The following is a 23,800-nucleotide window of genomic DNA, read 5'->3' on the forward strand; positions in this document are numbered from 1 at the left end:
TGAGTTCGTGTTCTGGGAGGGGGTGGTGATTGATATTGCGTTTGGAGAGAGCATGAGGAGATGAAAGGAAGGTGTTGGTATAATGTGGCGGTAGATGCGAGACAGCAAACCAGTGTTTCAAGGAGGAGGGGCGGGGGGTGACTGTAGGCTCCTGGGACTCAGCGTTAAGAGAGACGCAAAAGAGGCTAAAGTGTTCTAGATTGTTTGAGGCGGTGTGGTAAATTTATGTGGTAAGAGAGGGGTAATGAGAAGGCGGTCGTCGGATACGAAAAGCAAGGCGGAGGGCATGTCCCTCCACGTATTTGAAGCAGTGATAAAAATTGAAAAGAGGCGGGAAGTATAGGTAAGGATAGGGCGGATGAGGGTTTTACACATACATTGTGTCTTTCTTATGGATCGTCAGGAGCATTTTCTGTGGTGTTTCGCCATATATTTGCCATTTGCTTTGTGCAGTGTGCAGCTGGAATCAGCTCGAACTTCACACCTCTGGTGCGACGTCCAGCATCGATAGAGCTTGTCGGTTTGTTTCCGTTAGGGCAAAATGATTTTTAAAGCGGAATTGTACGTGCCTTTTCGATTGAGTCGTCCCAAATCAGTCTACCCCGTTTTGCTGATCTGTATCTATAGGGACAGTAAAACAAGAAGTATAACCAGCAGTCCAGCAGCGACAGCACTGCTACCGCCGTGCAGCAGCGCTTTTCAGCCGCTCCTGGAGTAACAGTTACTCTTCGTGTTTTACTCCTCACGTTAATACGCACCAATAAAACAAGTATCGCACTGAAATTACTTTGGAGAGATCTATCGAATGAGCATTGCGGCGGCGCGGTTCTTTCCGTCCCTTTACGACGGACCTGCACCTACCTGTGAACACTGTCTCAGAATTTCATCAGTAGGGAAGCCGAGTGAAATCTACTGTACTTCGACGTGAACCAGGCTGCAATTAAAGTCACTAATCTATGTTTCGGGAGAAACACGAAATGAAAGGTTGGAAATTTTGTCCTCAATTAATATATTCTGAAACTTAGGTGAACATGTTTCACTGCCAAGCCCGTGCTAGTCTTAACACAGTCACTCACAATCCCTTTCACTCACGTTAGCAAGTTTATGGTGTTGCATTTCCCGAAAACGTAATAGCTACAGAAATACTGATTGTTTTTGATTGATAATGCTCGCCAAATATTATGTCTGTCGGTACCAAATGCAGTCACAGTTTTTAACCACCGACCTGCTCAATACGCCACGCGGAATATATGTCTTTCTTTCGTCACAAAATTCACTTAAAAATTCCGAAATTTCTACACACTCATCGGAATAATTATGCCGTCACTTTCCAACACTTTTGATGTATGAAACACTGCTAGATCCGGCAGCTTATCATTTCCATCGGATCTACTACTACACATGTCCAATCTGTTTCATGGCTAGGCTCCCACTCTTCTCTAGAATACTCTAAGTCTTCTCTACCAGAAGAGAAAGGCGCGCGAATAATATTGCTTTACCAGTGGTCAGTTTACTCAACAGCCAATAGCAAAACAACATTCTCCCGTGTCAATCCGCGCTTTTCATCAAGAACCAATGGCAAAATAGTAAACCTAACGACTGCACCTTTTACCGACATAATTATCTAATATGCTGAAGTTTTGTTTATGCATACAGTTCTTTACTATTGTTATTTATACCTGAACTTACTTTCCCTTTACCATAAACTTACTTTACAAATCTATTCTACAAAAATCCCCTTTGTCCATATCCATACTTCTTCGAAATGTTCCCACACTAAATCCTACTACATAACTCGTTAAACAATTATCTTCATATTAACATTAATCCACACTCACGCATCATTCATACTGCTAAAACACATTTATAACATTTTACATACACAAAAAGACATAATAACACTTTATGAAAATACCAGAACAGTTTATGAAAAACATTCTATTATTTTAGTGCACTCTACTGGGCACAATCGAAACTAAATCAGTCCCCTATCCAATACTGTCCTCTATCGTCTGATACATAGGCTACGTGCGCATCCAGTCTCACGTCACCATCTGTCACTATCCAGCTCTGAGACATATCTCCCACTTAGCCGCCTCCAAGGCAGGATCGTTATATGGCGCTACGCCTCAGCATGTAAAATTCCGCTTCGAAAATCATTTTTGTCCTAACGGGATACGAACCGACGCTTTCTGTCAGCACTGGGAGTAGCATGAAATATTTGATGAATAGCTTCTTTTTTGGCTGACTCCAGTTGAATATTGCAAAAATATAATCGCAAATATCTGTCGAACCACCAGAGAAAATGCGCCTAACAACTCTTAGGAGGGATACCCTGCAAGAAAAAAATTAATACAAACTTTTAGTGGTTTGCAATTCATTTAAGATTTATTGTTGCAACAACGAATACGGTATTCATGAAATGATACGTATACAGGACAGTAATACAAGCGGTTCTGAGGTACCAGGTGTCGACCCATGCTGAAACACCCATATTAGTACGTGGTTTAGCCTCCACAGGTGGCAGTGCTGGCGCTGACTCTGGCATCCAGTCGGTCGTACAGATGTCGGATACTGTCCTGGGATAAGTTACTCCTCGCGTGTTTGGCCTGTTCACGTAGTTTTATAAGTCGCCTAGAACTTAGAACTAGTTAAACCTAACTAACCTAAGGACATCAGACACATCCATGCCCGAGGCAGGATTCGAACCTGCGACCGTAGCGGTCACGCGGTTCCCGACTGAAGCGCCTAGAACCGCACGGCTAGTTGTTGGCTGACAATTCGCTTGAGTCGCTTCTCGTCCCATCACATCCCACACGTGCGCGGTTGGAGACAAGTCCGGAGACCGTGCTGACACGTTTTCCAGAGCACTTTGAGCTGCACGGCATTGTGCGGTGAGCATTGTCCTGTTGTAAGGACACATCACTTTCCTATTGCAAGAACGGCAGAAGTACGGGTCTAACAATACTCTACACGTACCGAGAGCTGGCTAACGTCCCCTCCAGAAACGGCGAACGTGAACGAGCGTTGTAGCTTATCGCAACCCAGGCCATATGGAGAATCGACTCTACGAGACAGCGCTAGTATAACTGAAGAAGTACTAGGTTCGGAGTCGTTCGTTACCTTCCTTAAGAAATCATCCTGACGTAACTGAAAAAACTCAACGACAAAATGCAAGTAACGACAGTTGGATGAACTTCAGAATACCCATTCACAACGGATGCCTGTCCGATGTGTTAAATGCTACGCTACCTTGTTTGGTGCGTTCAAGCAAACATGTGTTCCATGCAGATTAGGGCGATTTTTATTTTTGTAGACGCCAGAAAATGCAGTGACGAACGGAGAAGTCGGAACATTTCCAACATATTCTTGTGTCTGAGCTGAATAGAGGGGTGACAACAGCGGAGGCAGCCAGAAACATTTGTGCCGAGGACGGCAAGAAAATCATTTTCTCATTTTAAGAAGGATCGTTTTGACGTCAGTGACTCTTCACGTTAAGGAAGATTGGTTCAAATGGCTCTGAGCACTGTGGGACTTAACATCTGAGGTCATCAGTCTCCAAGAACTTAGAACTGCTTAAACCTAACTAACCTACGGACATCACTGACATCCATGCCCGAGGCAGGATTCTAACCTGCAACCGTAGCGGTCGCGCGGTTGCAGACTGAAGGTTTCAGGAAGGCCTTCGAAATTTGAAGATCATTCAAAAGTATCAATCCACCACGATCCATGTCAGTATACTCGAGAACTGGAAAATATGATGAACTGTGATAATTCCACCATCGTACGACATTTGCATACAGTGGGGAAGGGTCAAATATCGGGTGTATGAGTACTGAATGCTCTGAGTCAAAATTATAGTAATCAGTGGGTGAACATATATGTATCTCTGGTTTCTTTTCATTAATTGGTTCGTGATTAACACTGACCTTTCCTATCCTGTATCGTTATTAGTGATAAGAAACGGCGTTTTTATGGTAACAGAAGGAAGAGAAAGGTATGGTTCAGCCCAAACGTGGTAGCAGTTCCTCATGCAAAGACCTGCGTGCATCCACAAAAGATAATGTTATGTATCTGGTAGTACAGCGACGGTGTGGTGTAATACGAATTGCTTCCCCGAGGTGTAACCATCACTACTGGCATTTACTGTCAGCATCTGATAAGTCTTGCGGACGCAGTCCCAGAACAACGACCAGGAAGATTGCGTCAAGTGATGCTTCTCCACAATAATGCCCTCCCGCATTCTGCTAGACGGACAAAATCACTATACAGAAAACCATTCCGCACCCACTTTATTCACCTGATCTTGGACCGTCAAATTTTCACCTTTTCCGCTCTCTATCGAACAACTTTCAAGGAACCTCCTCTCCGGATAAAAATGTGTTCCGAACATGACTCGACGAGTTCTTCGCCTCAAAACCATGAGATTTCTGCAGCTGCATTATTGAAAAGCTACTCCAGCATTGGGAGACTTGTGTGATTAGTGAAAAGAACATACTACTTATGACTAAATTCCCTGTTATGCGTACCTGTTGCGTTTATTAAATCTGCGAAGAAACGTTACGGACTTATGCACCAATGCGCAGATTTAATCTCAATTTTGTGCCAGTTAGTAGTTTCACTATGTTGTGTTTTTTGTCGAGTGTTAATACTAGATATTTTAGTGTTTTAGGTAGGTAAAGTAGACGGTTATTGATTTTCAAGTATAGGAGTCTGGGATAGATTGTTTGAGTAGGTTTTTTTATAATTATAGCCTGAGTATTCGCAGGAGTGATGGACTACCACTGGTAGTATTAGGAGGTGAAGTAGAGATTGATTTGGAGGGGTCGTCGGGATGATTCGAGGGCGCAGGTAAGATGGACGGCATGAAAGACGACGTCTTCAGCCTATTGGAGTAGATACACAGCAGGCTGTAGTTTAAGGATCTCGGCTGTACATAGGAGACAGGGGAAGGACGATGGTGCGGTATCTTGGGACGCATCTGCAGCCGGATGGAAAATTCCGGTGGGTCTTGCTGATCGTTACATTGACAGATAGGCAGAAGAGATGCAATTAAATAGGTGTAATTGACTCGAAGGAGACTGGAATATATAAAATGAGTATTGAGGAAACTGGCTGTAAGTGCTGAAGAACCTGGGGTGGGATAGGAAATTGTGACGGGCAACATCAAACAAGACTTTACTCACCCACCCCCTCTAATCCACAACCACTACCCACGGCAAAAAGTTTACTGTTTCGTTGCTGCCGCTTTAGAGCTCGTCGTTCTTCCGGAAACCGCCAGGAGATACGCGAAAAACGGGCTATCAAGTGTCTCTGTTGGTGACAGCTGTGTTGCCCCGGAGCGTCAGCAGGTAGGCAGCCCTGTGCAGCGCGGCGAGGCTGTACGCCCAGCAGAGTAATCCGCCACTCGGCGCGCTGCCGCCATTTGATCTCTTAATCTTCCCTTTGTGTCTTACTTGATTTGCACTCCCCTACTGCGCTGTACCCTTGCGACGGCGTAGCCCCGTCCCCTTTCGCGCTTCCCTCCTCGCCTTGCCCTCCTACCTCTTTGCTTTTCAATTTCATTTTGAATATCTGGGATCTTCTTTTCTGCGCCCGGCGACTCCCCCCCCCCCCCCTCCCCCTTTTCTGTCTCCCCGCCTTTTTCGTATCAGTGCCTGCTCCGCCGCGTCATTCTTTTGAGCGACGAATGGCGTACGGCGAGGGGCCACGCTACGACGACGAACGCGGGAAGCGCTGAGTCATTATTCGCGGCTCGCAGCAGGTGAGCTGAGCTGAGGTGTCTCGGCGGCGGCCTAGCGAGCGGTCCGGGAAGAACCGATACCTGGAGACGACCCTCCACGGATGTTATATCTGCCGGGCTCAGTACGAGGGTACCGGTTTTTGATGCGTGGGACGCTCGGCAAGGAATGGATGCGTGACACACGCGTGAGGCAGCACAGGAATGGAACTGCCGCACTATGACTAAGAAAGTAGGGCTCATTACGTTGTCCAATAAAATCTTCACGGGTTTCTTCCTGCATCAGGCTGCGTTCACAGCAGCACCGACAACGGTCGCCAAACGTCGTTGCCATAAGTTGGCTCATAACATCACCCGGCAGCTTCGTTACAGTGCGTCCGATCTCCTTCGTCGCCGGTCAGAGTGGCCGTGCGGTTCTAGGCGCTGCAGTCGGGATCCGAGCGACCGCTACGGTCGCAGGTTCGAATCCTGCCTCGGGCATGGATGTTTGTGATGTCCTTAGGTTAGTTAGGTTTAATTAGTTCTAAGTTCTAGGCGACTGATGACCTCAGAAGTTAAGTCGCGTAGTGCTCAGAGCCATTTGAACCATTTCCTTCCTCATTTTTTGGCGGGGTGAAGCAAGATGGTTTGGATAGCATCTTTCCTGTCAAGGAGGATAGAATCTGTTTCAACCACCTTGAGCCTCTGTGCCTGCCGACGAGTGCTGCATTGTGGCTTTTGCAATTAAAAATACGCCGAATTCGTGTGAATGAGTTACATGTGCCTCGCAAAGAATGTGAAGAGTACTCTAAGGTCTTTCGTCAGTTCTTGGCATAGCCAGACAAGTTTTACCAACATGTGAGATGAAGGGACAAACGTTCTATCACATGTTCGACATCATTCGTGGTGACATTGAAAAGCAAGATTATAAAAACTCTGCATAATTTTAAATAAATTCAGAAAAACAGACATACATCAACTAAAATTAAATGAGTATTATTTAGCATACACGTGAGAGACAAACATAGATTTTAGAATAAGATATTCTCACCCCCCCCCCCCCCCCAAAAGCAATGTAAAGTGCAAACTCATAGACCACGTTTGAAACTACCACCACTCTCCTGACATAAAACCGCAAATAAGCGTTAATAATAATTCGTAGGTAGGTAATGCCCACCTACCTCAACCCAAAACCCCTATAATGACGTTAAACATAAAATACGCCACCCTTCTCGCTTGAACAAATCATTTTTTGAGATTATAATTTATGACAAAAATTTGCGATAGAGATTTTGTCTACGGTATTTGTGGTTTCCAGTAAAGCCGCTATTTCAGTCCATAGATTCCGAGCTATATCCCGATTATGATATTTTTCATCCTTAGGATGGACTAAACTTATCAGTTACTCAAAGTCGTGCGTGAGTACGTTGGCCGATTCGACCGAAGAAAACAAACAGATTTCAATTTCACCTACTCTCGTTCTAAATCTGTATATTAAGACGATGAGATCGGTTGCACTGTAATTGCCCACGTAGTGGCGTACTCGTTTGAAAAAGTCGGTCATCTTCGGACGATGTCGGTACCTCTGTGACCGCGACATTTCGGAAAGGCTACACCTTTTCTAGACATCGCCAGAATATGGAAAGAGAGTGTAGTGTTTCCATAACGGCGCGCTTATATTGCAATCTTATACGACAAGAACCGCGTGAAGACTGTTGCATTGATACGCCGCGAAAACCTTAAAAATTACACTGTTTTTAAATTCAAATTTTGCGATACTGTCTGACGGACTTTTTTACTTTTTGAAGCCACTACTGAAATGCCCTGTTGTCTCGTAGTCGGTGATGTTTTGACGCCGCGCAAGGTCTCACTCGCGACCACGTATAGAATACACATACAGTAACAAGTGCAGGAACTGTTAGTTGACCCTGAATGCAAAAAATTCAGCGTTTTGCGCATAGATAGATGAAGAAATCCACTGTTGTACGACTAAGCTAAAGGCGACACATCACTGGAAACAGCAACTACCGTAAAATATTCTGTGAGTAATCTTCCAGAGCGACCTGAAATGAAATGACCACATGAAGTTAATCTTAGGAAAAGCATATGCAGGGCTGATATTCAATGAAAGGAAATGTAATTCATCCACGAAAGAAGTGGATTAACAGAAGAGGCGGAGAAAATACAACGAAAAGCGGCCCTTTTCATCGTGGGGTCGTTTAGGCGGCGAGACAACGGAACCAGCTCCTGTGACAGACGCTATAAGGTAGGCGTTTTGCAATAAAGAGAGGATTACTGTTGAAATTCCAAGAAGGTACGTTCTGGTAACACTCGAGCAACACACAAGGACGTGCTGAAAAGTAATGCCCCCGAATTTTTTATGTGAAAACACTTAAAGCCTTTTAAATAAAACAAACATATTTAACATTCTACGTCTTTATCCTTCAGTCTACGTATTTGCATCCCTCTGACGCTAGAGGATCTGAACTGTAGCGTGTAACATGGCGGTGTGTATCATAAGTACGTCGATGCGTGAGAAAGAGCGTGCTGTAATCGAGATTCGAATTAGAAGAGTTCGTCTACACAAGGAACACCCTCTACTCCAGCTGACAATGCCAGAGCACACACGAGCCCTGCGACAATTGCAACAGACCGACGCCTTGGCTCCACAGTGATCAATCATCCTCTATACAGTCCCCACTTGGCCCTTACAATTTTCACCTGTTTCCAAAACTTGAAGAACAACTTTGAGATTTTCATTTTGATTGTGGCGAAGCGGTCCAAGCAGAGGTGACAGAATCAACAAACTGGTCTTCCGTTGGAAGACTAAGTTGAGAAATAAATATGTAGGCATGAACAATAAATATGTAGAATGTTAACCATGTTTGTTTTATTTAAACTGCTTTCAGAGTTTTCGCATACGTAATTCGGAGGCATTGTTTTTCAGTACGCCCTCGTATTACTTCTTTATCTCACAAAATAACCACGACGAAAAAATTAAGAAGGGGAAGCCAAGTCACTGGGATCACGGATTTACTTGAGACTTTGTACACCTTTGGTAGACTATTAATACAACATAATGTGCAAGTTAATAAGGTGCACTACTACGCCATTTCTGAGAAAATCGCAAGAGAAGTTTTACGCGCCTATTACGTTTACTTCAGAATTTGTACACTTTTCGTAGGCCATTAAAACAACATAATGTACAAGCAGTAATGTGCACCACTCTGGCAATTCAGATAAAATCGAAAGATAAATTTCACGCGTCTGTTTTGTAACTGGTATATCAATGCGTAGCTGTCGGACGTTAGAGCTGACGGTGGTCAGCTTGTTAGCGTTCGAGTGTCGAAAGACGAACGTGTATGAAGCGGCGGTTCAACTGCCACTCAAACTTAATTATTAACCTATATTTTTTTCATCACTAGTCTTATTATTTAATTTATATAACATTTGAGAGGTAATATAATTTTAAAAGACCACGTCTATTTGCATGAAACTTTAGTAAATTTCATATTAGTTGACTGTTTACTATTTTTATTAAATTTAATTGTTGGAAAAATATATTTATAGCATTCGACAACTAAATGAAAAAACGCATAGAGTTTTCCTGAAAAAGTGTGCCTGCCGTGGTTTGCGAAATCCCTTTACATGGAATCTGGTTAGGTACTCGAAACTAGTTTGTACCTCGACGCTTCGAGCTGCAGACACAGAGGCAGGTCCCATTTAGCAGTTGACCTGCATAGTGGTGAGACGTTGCTAACGTAGCAAGAACGAATAATGCAGGTGTAAAGTTTTTGATTATAACAGAATTTACACACGTGCTAAAAAAAATGAAGGTTTCGGAGGGAATCGAACCATCGTCTCATACACGTTGGGATCACGAAGTTCGAACGCTAACCACCATGAACTCTAACGTGGGGCGCCCAGGCACAGCACCGAGCACACCATACAAGTGCTGCATTTTTACATTTGCCACTGAATCATTAAATTATGAACCCAACAGAAAAGATCTGGAGCCAAGTTAAGGCATTTGGCCCGAAAAAATAACAAGACTGTTAAGATACCAGATATACTGGGTCTAACGCACGCAGCTTGTTCATATCGCTGCCGAACGTTGGCGGGATGTAGAGTGACACGTCATAAAAGAAGAGGAGAAAATGCGGCGACTGGGTGGCTTCGTGAATTCTGTTGTTGATCGACTCGTTGTTAACGTAGCAGATGACAGTTCCAGTACTGAAATGTATTCGGATAAGGAAGGAGCTAATAGATTACCAGACAACTGACTGTAATTAATATCTTCTGTGACTTCAGTGTTCAACAACACGGTGAAATCCCTGCATTATACTTGTGCATCACACATGGCTCGCTTAGAAAATTTTCGCTGTGTTTAGATTAGGAATTTTCATCACTATTGTTTGTGACTATAAGACTATGTCAAGTGATTACGAGAGCATTTTATGCTTTCCGCCTGCTCACCTAAGAAGCGCGCGGTAGTGTTGGAGTTTTGCCGAATTTTATTTCGTTCTCTTTAAAAATTAAATGACATTCGAAGCTATATCGTTTCTTTGTCCTGTCTCTTTTTACGTCTGAACTGCAACTGCTCACATCGTTGTTGGCTAGTTCGACCGTTGGTTGGTCAGTGCTGTCCAAGCTTAATGCGCTGGTAAAGCCGTTGTCCCACATATTATCGCTCAATCTATGTGCGTGTAACACAGCATAAAAGGTATCCTTGTGATCGTACTTGACTGTACTGGTGACAACTTCGCTTCCTCTCCAAGCGGCGCCTCAAGTCGCCTTGTCACGGTGCGCGCGGCTCCCCCCGTCGGAGGTTCGAGTCCTCTCTCGGGCATGGGTGTAAGTGTTGTCCTTAGCGTAAGTTAGTTTAAGTTAGATTAAGTAGAGTATAAGCTTAGGGATCGATGACCTCTGCAGTTTGGTCCCATAGGATCTTACCACAAAATTTCCGCTCCAAGTGATACGAAATCCAATGAGATTCAAGCAAACGCGGAATAATACATGGCGTAATGTTTACATCAGGTTTATTCTTATGATGAACAGAGTATAGTTCATCCACCCACAGACCAAGGTGCGTTCCACCCAGGATGAAGACCCAAAGTCCGCTGGACTGTGCAACGACTGACTCATCTCGGCTCTCTGCACAGTGCACCTAATTCTCCTTCCCCAATGGAAAAGCTCCTCTGAACGCTGGTAAATTATATTATTTTTAATAGACTAACTCCCCACATTGGAAAAGATCTATAGCGTTAGTCAGTCAGCTGTATTCTCCATATGTTACTGTTATACAATTAAGTGACAACCTCCCTTTCTTCAATTAAGTCTTAGCGACAGTCAGTACGCTGATCTCCCAAGCCTGAAATTCTCAAAACAGAAACTAGCATCGTGACTCTCACTCTCCTTTTTTTCTTCTTTTTTAGAATACGCAGTGAAATTTTTTACCACTATCTCCTAGGCGTGAGGCTGTCCACCCCACGTAAAGCCTCATCACATCATCACATCAGGGGTAATGGCCCGATAGACCTGTACTGGGCCCGGATCATTTTGCAGTGATGTTACGCACTTCGCGGGATCTTCCCTGTGACTCGTGCGTACACATCGGCGACATGCAGTGTTCACTGCACAGAGCGGACATGCGACAATGAATTTCGCTTACTCTAGCACTCTTGGCGAACCACAGCTCTCCGCTCTTCTCTGCTTGCCCCCATGTCAACAGATGGACGAACACATTACACCGAATCTCCAACAACCAAGATCATAACATAATAACGGCGTGCACCTGTGATGCAGCACTATTCCGTTCCGCTACCACAGTGATGAGAGGATCGAAACATAACAGCAGTAGGGCCACCTGTCGCGCCGACTGTGTGTTATGGAGGGCATTCGATTTCATTTAACTGTCTCATATATTTTCAAGTACGCGAAAACTGTTGCAAACCACCAGCACAAAATAGACAGGGTCTTTCACAATTCGTGTAGATCAAGTTTTACGGAGGAATCCATGACCGGAAACGGCATCCAACGACTCTACAGAGCGTCAGACTAATAGGCGCCGGCTCCTGTAATGGATTCACGGAACCATCCTGTATATACATACATTTACAGGTGCCATCGCCTATGATTTTGATGCTCTGTAGCGTCGTTGGATGACGTTCCCGGATATGGGTTCCTATGTGAAACTTGATTTACTAAGTCCCTTCTACAACCTCAAGAGAATAACACCCTTTATACTATACTGACAGGTATTGCGAGAAATACACTCACAGATTTTTTGATAGTTCGTATTCAACGCGCCACCACGGAATCGTTTTACATGAAGCCACAAAGGAAGCATGAAGGACAGCGATCATCCAGACGGGGTAAGCTACTGAAAGTGACAGGGAAAAATATATATGATTCTGGAAAAAAAGCACGCAGGTACATAGAGGAAACGACGAGAAAAGGGAACCCGTCAGTGTGACGTCGGACTTGTCGGGTCCCTCTGAAAAGCCGCCGACGGGCAAGCGAGCGGAATATCCGCAGTGTACGCGCCTTTCACTCTCTTGCGCTCCGCATTTCGTCCATGCATTATTACGTCGACAGCGACCGAAATTTCCTTTGTGGGTCGGCACGTTGTAGATGGAAGACTGGGGTGGTGGTGTACGTGGGATGGGGGAGGGGTAGGTGGAGGATGGGGGGGGGGGGGGGACAACGGGAGAGATGGCGGTAGCCAGGTCTCGCACGCGGGGGCAAAAAGTTATTGGAGAGTGCCCGCTGTGTAAAACTGAAAAAGCCGACAATTAGCCGTGTCACAGGCAGGCAAGGCGGGGGGCAATATCTGTACGTCTCGCTCACCCCGGCGAGATGAAATAACGCGGCAGGGGTGGACGGCAGGGCCGGGCGGAGCTCGGCTCGGTTCCTCTGTGCGGGCGGAAGGCACACACGGCCCGCGCGCGGGGGTTGCACAAACAGCGGCCCGCTGTTTGAACTGGCCGGCGCGCCTCAACAGCCACGGCCTGCTCCTTGTTTACCTGGCCGTGTTTAATCTCGAGACGGGCGGTGGCGGGGCGGGGCGGGGGCGGTGCCTCGCGCGCGGCAGTGTTCTGCATGTGAAAAGGCTCCGCGGCCACGCCCACGCGTGCAACACAGTGGCGTGGCAAATGCCCCGGCTTAATAAACCCCGTCTCTGGCACCGCCTGTGTGCAACTGGCCGGTGGCAGGCCGCCAAGTAAAAGCCGCCCCGGGCTGGCCGGGGCGAAGCGTGTGCAGTTCGTGTGTGTGTGTGTGTGTGTGTGTGTGTCAACGAGAACATACGGTAGGTGATGGGCTGAGGCACCACTTCCGAACGGACGATATGTCTCTTTTGAGCTATCTCAAAATTACGGCGAGACTGGACGTGGGTGGTTTGATACGTCTGGTACAAAAAAAGGAAAAATATTTCGTAAACAACTCACTTACTTCTCGACGTAGTCTCCTTTGAGAGATATATATTCGGTACAGGGACAATTCAGCTTTTTATTTCCATCGAAAAAATACGTTCTGTAGAACGCTGCAAAATATTCGTCGATTACAACTGTCACGTCCTCAATTGACGAAAATTTCTTCCCAGCAGTCCGAAGTTTCGCATTAGGGAATAGGAAAAAGTCAGTTCGGGGTAAGTCTGGTGTACAAGGTGGTTGAGGATCCAATTCAAAGTCCAATTCATACTCTTCGCCTGGTGAAAGAGCTTTTTGCGTGCCAAATTCGGTCTTTTTTCAACCAACTCAAGTTTCAAACGATCCAACAATGAAGCATAATAGGATCCAGCTATGGTTCCACTTTTTTTTTCAGTCTATTTAGATTATTCATTGAGAATCCCAAAACAAAGTGGCCATCACCTTACCAGCTGACAAAATGGTATATATGGCGTTTGTTCCTTCGGACATGTCCCAAATAACACACACCAATTTGATTCTGCAGCCACTGCGAATCAAGACACAGAGGAATTAAAGACGTTAACTGCTAGTGGGCCTTGATTTCTGTCAATGAGGCAAGTTGAAAACTTTTGCCATTCTGGGACCCTGACCCAGGGCTTCTGCTCACTTGGCAGATGTGCTGACCTTAACGCCGTCTGGGCACAGTAGTCACCACAGCCACATGGACTGCCCTAACACGCCTCCCATCAGACCCAAATTTTCAACTTTACTACACAACGTGATGCATTGCCCATGCTCGTACGTAATTAAGGCGGTGCTGGCCAATGATCCCTTCAGTACAGACGCACACCAACGTCGAATTCGAAGGAAATCGGCGAGATGCCGCGAGTAATGAGGCTAATGAGCGGGGCTCTACATCAGTAGTGTGTGATATAAGTTGAGAATTTGTATCTGAGGCGTGCTAGGGTAGTCCGTGTGGTTGTGGTGACCACTGTGTCTGCCGGCCGAAGTGGCCGTGCGGTTAAAGGCGCTACAGTCTGGAACCGCAAGACCGCTACGGTCGCAGGTTCGAATCCTGCCTCGGGCATGGATGTTTGTGATGTCCTTAGGTTAGTTAGGTTTAACTAGTTCTAAGTTCTAGGGGACTAATGACCTCAGCAGTTGAGTCCCATAGTGCTCAGAGCCATTTGAACCATTTTTTTGAACCACTGTGTCTGTGTACGGATGGAGTAGTGGTCAGTACATCTTCCTGATAAGAAGGAGATGCAGGTTTGAATCCCGGTTTGGTACACATTTTCAACTTTCCCCATTGATATAAATCAATGCCCACTGGCAATGTTTTTATTTCCATTGCTTCTTGACAAAATTATCTTTGCCTTCTTTGGTGCACTTTCACTAGACTTTATCCAGTGTTTCAACTGCCGTTTTGACTCCGCTGTGAAGTGATGGATCCGGGTTTCATCAACAATCACAAATCAGCGCAAAATGTCTAGCACATTGCGATTAAACTTTGTCAGACATGATGCTGAAATGTTGTGTCAGATGCACTTTTGGTTGACTGCGAGCAATCGCGGCGCCCACTTCGCACGCAGTTACTCCATAGTCATTTCCCAGAGCAGGATATTATGCATTCGCTCATTTGAGACGGTTACAGTCTCAGCAATCTGACAATTCTTATTCGGTGGTCTTGCATTACCATATCATGGATTTTGTCAACGATTTCCTTTGTGGTGACTCATTTGGACAGCCGGAGCGGGCATTGCCTTCGGTGCTTGTCCGATCACGTTTAATTTCATTAATCCAAAAGTAAATGGTTTTCAATGATGGTGCAGGGTCCGCGCGAAATTCTTCCAGTTCTGTTTTTATCTGTGCTGCAATCCAACCCTTCAAATGAAAATGCTTAATAACAGCCCGAAATTCGGTTTTCGCCATTTTCAATCACACTCGACACACCGACCAATTCATACGGCTGTCAGCAATAAACTGCAAGCTGTACATTGTTGAAATTCTCTATACAATCCTTGAAATAAGTTTACCAACCACAAAGGCGCCACGTAAATATTGAAATATACCAGACTTACCAAACCACCCTCTACACTCAGTGCAGTAGTGGAAGGTACTAAGAAACGAACACCCACTTTTTTTATATAATTTTATTTTATCAAATAATTCTAGTAAAAGACGCCAGCTTAAAAAAACTGAAAACCAAAAAGAGGTCACCAACGGAAACAACAATTTTTTTAAACAGATATACAGTTTTGTGGTGTACAAAATATTCAAGAATAACCGTCGGGTCCGGCCACCCAGAATGCAGTGAATCGTCTCAAACAGATTAATTATGATACACTGGGGATCAAACTTACCAGTGATGTAAAACGCGCATAAGAAACAATTATAATGCATGTCTTAAAATGCAATAAGCAGCTATTGCATTTACTCTCGAAAAGGAGGAGGAACACTTTCTCGTGTAATGTAATCTAAAACCAAGCAAAGGTACTATAGGAGATCTTAAATGAGGAGCCACATTGATCATAATTCTACTCCTACCTATGAGTTAAATAAGAAGATATTTACCAATGCTAGAATAAAATATCAGGCATTGAAATATTAAAACCATTTTCCAATAATATGATTTCAAAAGCACCTTACATGACATGAATCAAAGGCTAGTTAAAATCTCTCTCTTTAGGGAAAACAGATCACCAGTCTCAACTAAGAGCGGAGCTATAAAAATATATTTCTTTTTAAAACAATTAAATAACTTTACAAGGATGAAAGTGCCCACTCATTTATAGTTTCTAGATAAACGGCATCAAAGGTCATCAATATAAATAAACGAAAGTTGACGGCACTCGGCCAAAACAAAACACACTATACTACTCAAAACGCAGACTTGAAAACAATGGCTGAAAACATTTTGAGACATTTGAAGTGGATTAATCGGCGACGTACCTCAACACCAAGGCTGGCAAATGTTTACGAATCAAACTATAAACTTCAACGTTTGTTCTTTTGCAGTGTCCCTTCTTTCACTACCATGAAAATCCTTAAGCAATACGGCAAAATCTATCCTAAATGCCAAATGACACAAACCGCACTTTTTGCGCCTGTTGGCCTTTAGGTAAAACAGAGATCACATTCAACAGCCCATACACAACTCACAATCTGTACGGAGAATTAGCTGCTCCAGCAAGCGTAACACTTTCATGGCAATGCTCAGCTGAAACTCTAAACACAACTCGAAACCCACTTCGCTTGTAGGTGAACCTGTGAACATCTATCGTAAAAGCTACAGAAGCAAATCAAAGGGCACGAAGGCCTTTCTTCAGGGCTCCAAAAATATGAAAACCGCAGGGAAGAGATAGGGAGCGTACGGCAGATGTGCAAGGGATACCGAGCGAAACTTGTGCAGCGTAGTCGAAACAACCTTGGCAACATGTTTGCTTCGAACGAAGAGGTGAACGCCTGGGCACAATCATGTCTCCGTAGGCAACCGCAAACGCTTTTCTATCAAGGCATTGACCGTCTTATCTCAGTGAGACAGAAGTTTTAACTGTTACGGCGATTACTTATGATATAATAAACAGTTGACTTAGTTTTTTCCATTGTTTTCATTTGACTGCCTCTAATATAGAGAAAAATGGAAGTATAGACTGGGACAGACAGTGTGTGAAGGGATGGAGATATGTGCAGCTTAAGTGAAGTTTAGGAGAGGGAAATACAGAGCTATGTTTGGTCATTTCGTGTCAAATGTGAACTGCGTGATAGTTCTTTATTGATTTTCAGGGCTTCGAAAATGAGTTTATCGACAAACTTTATACCAAAATTAGGGAAGCCATACTATACAAAATACAGGAGGTCTGCGACCTTCGAATCAAAATAAACCACTAAGCGCGATACAAAAATTGACGTTTGATCTTTTCTTCGGAGAAAAACCTCGATCATTATCGGACAATAGAATTTTTATGCGTCTAAATTGTACTAGACTTTTAGAGTTGTGACCAGTTTCGATTCTACTCAAGACGTCTTCAGATGTAAATATGTCCATTAGAAGAACTGACTTTCCAATTCATCAGCAGATTTACATTCTACGTGACACAAAAATATTTTGTATTTACATGCTACATAATAGAACAATCTGTCATATCATTTCATGAACTAGCGAGTAAATTATATGATAAACTGCAACCGAGTGGAGACACCGCAACAGTTTGTGCTTACTGCAACCAAACATTGACAGTGCGCCATTTTCTGATCCAATGCCGATTTTATAACCGTTTACGTTTTAATATGTGTTAGCAGCTACATGATGAGCTGTAGATCGCGTTTTACAATTTACTCGTCGTAATAATATGGTGAAGGAAATTTAATTTTCAACCGTTTTAACATCCTCCTCAAAGGGGAAGTGATCGTTTTTAAGTATCCTTGTACTCCAGCCGATTAACCTCTGAGTATAGTTGACTCCAACTTCATCCAGTAATTGAGCATTTAAAGTTATGGCACGGGCGCTTAAGACCACAGCTGTTCTGCGCCTTAAAGCGGTGACAACAACAACAACAACAACAACAACGTAACCAACATATTCAGGTCTGAAGATTATTTGCCTAGAACCGAAACTGGTTGTCATTTTAAAAATACATGCAATGCAGATGAACGATGGAATGTACATTACCGACGAAGAAACGGAGACGTAAGAAGAGCACTAGCAGACACGAAGAGAACACTGCACGTGTAAGTAAGTTATAGTATATAATACTGGCCATAATTTGATAAATAAATTTCTCAGAATGTATACCAGGAGCACAGTATTGTACGGAATCGAAGCGTTTTAGATGTGATATTATAGAAGGACTGAAAATGACATGCCTTTTGCTGTAAAGATGACGTATATGGACGTATAATTAAATTACTGCCTGTAGAAATTAAATATGAAGTACGTCAAATGTCCCTACGTGGGATGCATGGCACAACTGACATGAATAGTGACGAAGTTCACAGACCTGTAAGAGGTAGAAATTAGGCACAATAGCTTGTTCACCAACTACTCCAGCTATGAAACATGTGAACGTTTGACATTCATTATCACCTCTGCATCTCATAGCTTTAACATGTAGTGCTTGGCCACTGCACACAACGAAAACTCATCACAATGAAGTAAACATCCCAAAAAGGCACCTGTTATATTTATTATTTAAGGATTACCTAACGATGTGGAAGATGTAGGACATTAGGGTCCTCAAAATGTAAATCAAATCGGGAACACAAAACTTGTGTTTAATCTAAACAAGTGAACAATTTATTATGAATAATACACAACAAAGTTCTGAAAACAGTAACAGACTAAAATCAAATGACTCTAAGCTCCGTCGCTACGGTCGAAGGTTCGAATCCTGCCTCGGGCATGGTTGTTTGTGATGTCCTTAGGTTAGTTAGGTTTAAGTAGTTCTAAGTTCTAGGGGACTGATGACCACAGATGTTAAGTTCCATAGTGCTCAGAGCCATTTTTTTCTAAGCTCCGTGGGATTTGCATTTAATTGGAAGACTGCATGACGCAAAAGTGAATAATACTTCTACATACTAACAGGTCACAAAAGCAATATAAGTGACGAAATATTTAATGTAGGCAATTGAGCGTTCAAGACGCATAACGAAATCAGCTAAATGCAAGTTGCTCAGAAGATGGATTATGCTACTGCCTGAGCGAAACTTACGTTCTTCAAGTACTGTGAGAGGGCACCAGCCACCACCAGACGAGAGCCAGGAAGCAAATCCTCTGCAATCGAAGTACTTCCCTGAACTCCCGCAGTTCCCAAACTCCACTTGCAGGGGAGGCTGAATGCTGCAACCAATCTGACGAATGAAGGATGTTCCCTTTTACCACATAAAAGCAGGGAAACTTCCCACTCAAAGATCGCAAAAAGCGTCATTACGACTCTTGAGGTAAGTACTAGTTTCGAACAGTTTCTCTATATTTGTCGGTAGCAGCGCCCGCGGTACCTCTGGTGGCAGGAGTGTTACTTTGGATTGGACAGTCCGTAATTTTGGAGGGAAGCAACGAACTTTCTCACACCATGGAAGTGTAGGTAGGTGGACTCCTCTTTGATGTGCGGACAGAATTGCAAATTTCACCGCCGAGCACTTTCAGGGGAAAGCTGTGGCGACTGGAGACGCCAGGCAGTGTCCGGTTTGGGGAACAAAATAAACATTAGTGTTTTGCTTCGAGGCGGACCCACAAGCCCATACTGTCAACAAGAAGCAGTTCGGGAAACAGGACCATCTGCGCGAAGACTGGGTGCCACCCAGGAGACACTCAGTCCCTGTTTCTGAGACTCTGTCCAAAGCATTCCACCAAACCTGTGAGACCACCAAGCTCTCCCAGCAAACACACCCCTGGCGAGAAATCTAATACTTTCTGTTCCCCGCAAAATGTACCAAGCTCGCAAATTAACTATAGCACAAAAATCTTAACTAAGCGTTACAACTTCCAAGATTTCATCGTCAGACTGATATAGTACAAAGAAATTAACGACAGCAAATATATTCATATTCATGCATATTAGTGATCGCTGTATAGAATTTTCAGTTTTTACAATGAATATCATGTTTAAAACAAATTTTAGTAAAAGGCTCGCGAAAGTGAGCACATAGACAGAATGTAATACAGATGCCATCTTATATAAATGTATTTGACAGTGCCGTTATCTGTTCGACGAGAAACAGTGCCAAACAGACGGTGACGAAAACGCTATCTGAGAAGTAAACGAAGGCCGATAGGCGGCGTTAGCGTTGACCACAGAAATGAAATGAAACAGTAACTTTACGAGAAAACCATTCTGTGCAGTGTAATGTATTAGAAGGCATTTATAAAAGGAAAAACATCTGTTGACAACGGATAATTTCTTTTTATACATAGCGACGAAACTACATTTATGTTATTTTTGTAGAGAAGAAACTCACATGTTTACATGAGATATTTACATAGCATGAAATGTGCATCGTAAAGTAACATCGAATGGCATAACAGAGATACTCGTTAGCCAGTAACTGTAGCAGAAGACGTATTTGCAACCATTAACTGGTGTAGTACAATGTAAACATAAAACCGATATAAAAAAAAAAACAAATAAAAATAAAATATAACTCATAAAAGAATACGTTTAAAACCATCAAAAGCTAAAACGTCACATGACTTATGACCAGTTGTAGGCATATTACAGTAGTCAGCCGTACAATACAATACAAGACACACAACAGAACCACTTAGGTACGCGTAAATGAGTAACAAAACTTGAAGTAAAATAGAAGCTATTATTAGAATTAAAAAGATGTTTTCCAATTTTTTTAAAAGCGTGATGGTGTAATATTGGGCCGTAATAGCAGTCTAGCTTGAAGTAGATGGGTGGGGACACCAAATAACATCCATGCATGTTATGGTTGCGAATGTAGTGTTAGGATAATTATTTGTCAAAAATTGATTCGCTAGCTTGTGTAATGTTGAAATAGCAGTCATACTTATGTATGTATTTGTTATCCTTAATTTTTGGCACCACAGCATATCTGATGAAATTTTGAAACGAGTAACGCTTAATAATGAACTGTGCCATCAAGACCTTTCAACATTTTCAAGTTGTATCAAATCTGAACGGTCACTACCACACATGCATTTCTCCATCTCAGTTCTGAAACAAAATCGCAAAGCTTTATGTGGCAGTCACAGCATCCTGCAAATTATGTGAAAATAATAAATGTGAAAGTTCGCTATAGAAGCGTCCAGGAAAAATATTTTGGAAATTGATGGTAGAGTCGTATGGGACCAAAGTGCTGAGGTCATCGATCCCTAAGCTTACACACTACTTAATCTAACTTAAACTAACTTACGCTAAGGACCACACACACACACACACATATATATATATATATATATATATATATATATATATATATATATATATATATATATATATATATGCCCGAGGGAGGACTCGAACTTCCGACGGGAGAAGCCTCGCGGACCGTGACAAGACGCCCTATACCGCGCGGCAAGCGTTCAGGTAAGAAATATGTGGAGGACACCAACAAAAGGAAGGGTCAATGGTGAAGAAGATATATAATTTACACATGTTGTTGGGGCGATCAAATGTTTTAATTTGTAATATTAGAAGCCAGAATCGCTTGATTTGAAACAGTTTATTTCATGACCAATTTCGTCAGTGACTAGCTATCATCTTCAGATTCTCAATTGTATCTAAGGATGTGCCCAATACAACGCCATGTTTATATGCTTGCATTTGCTGGCTGTCAATTATAGAAGGTAAGTCTCTTTTGCTCTAAGTGTGAAATGTAAATGTAATACCTGTGTATAGTAATCATAATTATCTGTAATCTAATCTACTGTATGCTTGGTTATGTACTTGTTTTGCACTTTGTGCCGCGTCAGTACTTATTGTCCAGTTGGAACTACGCCTCTGTCTATGATTTTGTTATGTAACACGGTTTGAATTTTTTTATATAAATATTAGGCTTTTACAATCTTCGAAATAATCAAGTACACATAGTTACCTTAGTGTGGTGGCGTCGCCTGCCAACCAAACTTGAAACCATATCATCGGCTCAGTCTTCCTGAGCTGTCGACGCGTCATGTTTACTGATGTACCTGTTTTTGCTCCTGCACTCGTTATTGATGCTATTGGTTATTTTATTCAACAAGTGTTATATATTTGACAAACTAGTGTGGAGTTGAAGTATTGTAACTGGAGCACGTTCTCACTATGTCGACGAGACTGATGTGTAGCTGTATTTCCGAGAGGTATGTAATTTTTATTATTCATTTTTTGAGTATGAGTATTGTACGATTATGCAAATTACTACACTACCGTTACTCTACCAGTACATTTAGATCTGATAATCTGAAGATGACAGTTAGTTACTGTGGAAACCGGTAATGAAATAAACTATTTTACGTAAAGCGATCTAGCTAGCGAGGTGGCACATGTTTAGCACGCTGGACTCGCATTCGGGAGAACGACGGTTGAAGCCCGCGTCCGCCCATCCTGATTTAGGTTCTCCGTGATTTCCCTCATTCTCTTTAGGCAAATGCCAGGTTGGTTCCTCTGAAATGGCACGCTCGATTTCCTTCCACATCCTTCCCTAATCCGATGGGACCGATAACCTCGCTGTTTGGGGCCCTCTGCCAAATCAACCAACCAACTTCAAACGATCTTGGCTTCTACTACTACAAATAAAGTAAACATGTTAAGACATAAGGAATGACTAGTTAAGAAACTTCCTGGCAGATTAAAACTGCCCGCATCTCGTGGTCGTGCGGTAGCGTTCTCGCTTCCCACGCCCGGGTTCCCGGGTTCGATTCCCGGCGGGGTCAGGGATTTTCTCTGCCTCGTGATGGCTGGGTGTTGTGTGCTGTCCTTAGGTTAGTTAGGTTTAAGTAGTTCTACGTTCTAGGGGACTGATGACCATCGATGTTAAGTCCCATAGTGCTCAGAGCCATTTGAACCATTTTTGAAGATTAAAACTGTGTGCCGGACCGAGACTCGAACTCGGGACCTTTGCCTTTCGCGGGCAAGTGCTCTACCAACTGAGCTACCCAAGAACGACTCACGCCCCCTCCTCACAGCTGTGAGGTTCGTAGAACACTTGCCCGCGAAAGGCAAAGGTCTCGAGTTCGCGTCTCGGTCCGGCACACAGTTTTAATCTGCCAGGAAGTTTCATATCACCGCACACTCCGCTGCAGAGTGAAAATCTCATTCTGGGAACTACAGTTATCTTTGCGACTTGTAAATTGTCCATTGCGCTATACAGTTTTTCAAGCCAGTTTTTTGTTTACTTGACTAAAATTCGTTGTTATTTTTTTTATTTTTTCTGTACGCTTGGTGATAAATAATATGAATACAGTTTATGATCCGTTTTACGTCGTACGTATAAAACAACGCAGTAGAATCTTCGAGAAATGGGAGCCACCCACTAAACCCTACGATATTTCTGTAGCCCTAGCAGTATTTGGACTGCTGCCGGTTTATTCAGAGCAGAGGGTACACACTGCGAAGGTAAATTTGCCTTTCCGCGGAATTTTACAGCCACGCACGCTTAATTCGCCGCGGCCACTCCGTTTGATGCGGCGACTCCGGGCCGCGATAAGGCACGCTCGTCTTACGTCGCCGGCACGGGCGCAGCCGCCGACTGGATTACGTTTTCTTTCACAGCTTGTATACATTATAAATACCGAATACTAACGACGTTCTCCGTAAACCGACATCTTTTGTAAATATGTAAATGTCCTCAACTTTCCTTAATTGTTTCTTTAATCGCGCGGCCCTTTAATTTCGTCGCGACGCCGCCATGAATATTTATCGCGTTAAGTAGCTTACGGCCGGCGGGGCGCCCACGACACCTCCAGGGGCAGAGCCGGCGCCGGCTGCAGGTGGAGAGCGCAGAGAGGGTACCGCCGTCTGCAGTTCTCGGGCTCGCCTGGAACCGCGGGGGGCGGTCCGGTGGCAAGTCCACCCCTAGCCAGGCGCCTTCAAGAAAAATGCTGCGACTGTTCTGTCACACGGAAGGCCACTGTTCAATCACTTCCGCAATATTTGTTCTGCTACAAACACTGGCTTGCCTGAAACGGGCCAGGAGGGTGTACGGCTCCCCCTTCCGTCCCCAAAGT

At 43.6% G+C, this 23,800-nt stretch overlaps 1 protein-coding gene across 1 annotated transcript in view; it reads right to left on the reverse strand.

Annotated features, from left to right (window-relative positions):
* LOC124606109 overlaps positions 1-23,800 on the reverse strand; it is a 196,867-nt gene that overhangs the window by 108,839 nt on the left and 64,228 nt on the right. The window contains exon 2 of the mRNA XM_047138073.1: positions 12,569-12,909. Within this exon, the coding sequence (XP_046994029.1) occupies positions 12,569-12,909 (341 nt within the window). The remainder of the gene's footprint in view (positions 1-12,568; positions 12,910-23,800) is intronic.

Source organism: Schistocerca americana, chromosome 3 (assembly GCF_021461395.2).
Source record: "Schistocerca americana isolate TAMUIC-IGC-003095 chromosome 3, iqSchAmer2.1, whole genome shotgun sequence".
Classification (NCBI taxonomy): Eukaryota; Metazoa; Arthropoda; class Insecta; order Orthoptera; family Acrididae; genus Schistocerca; species Schistocerca americana.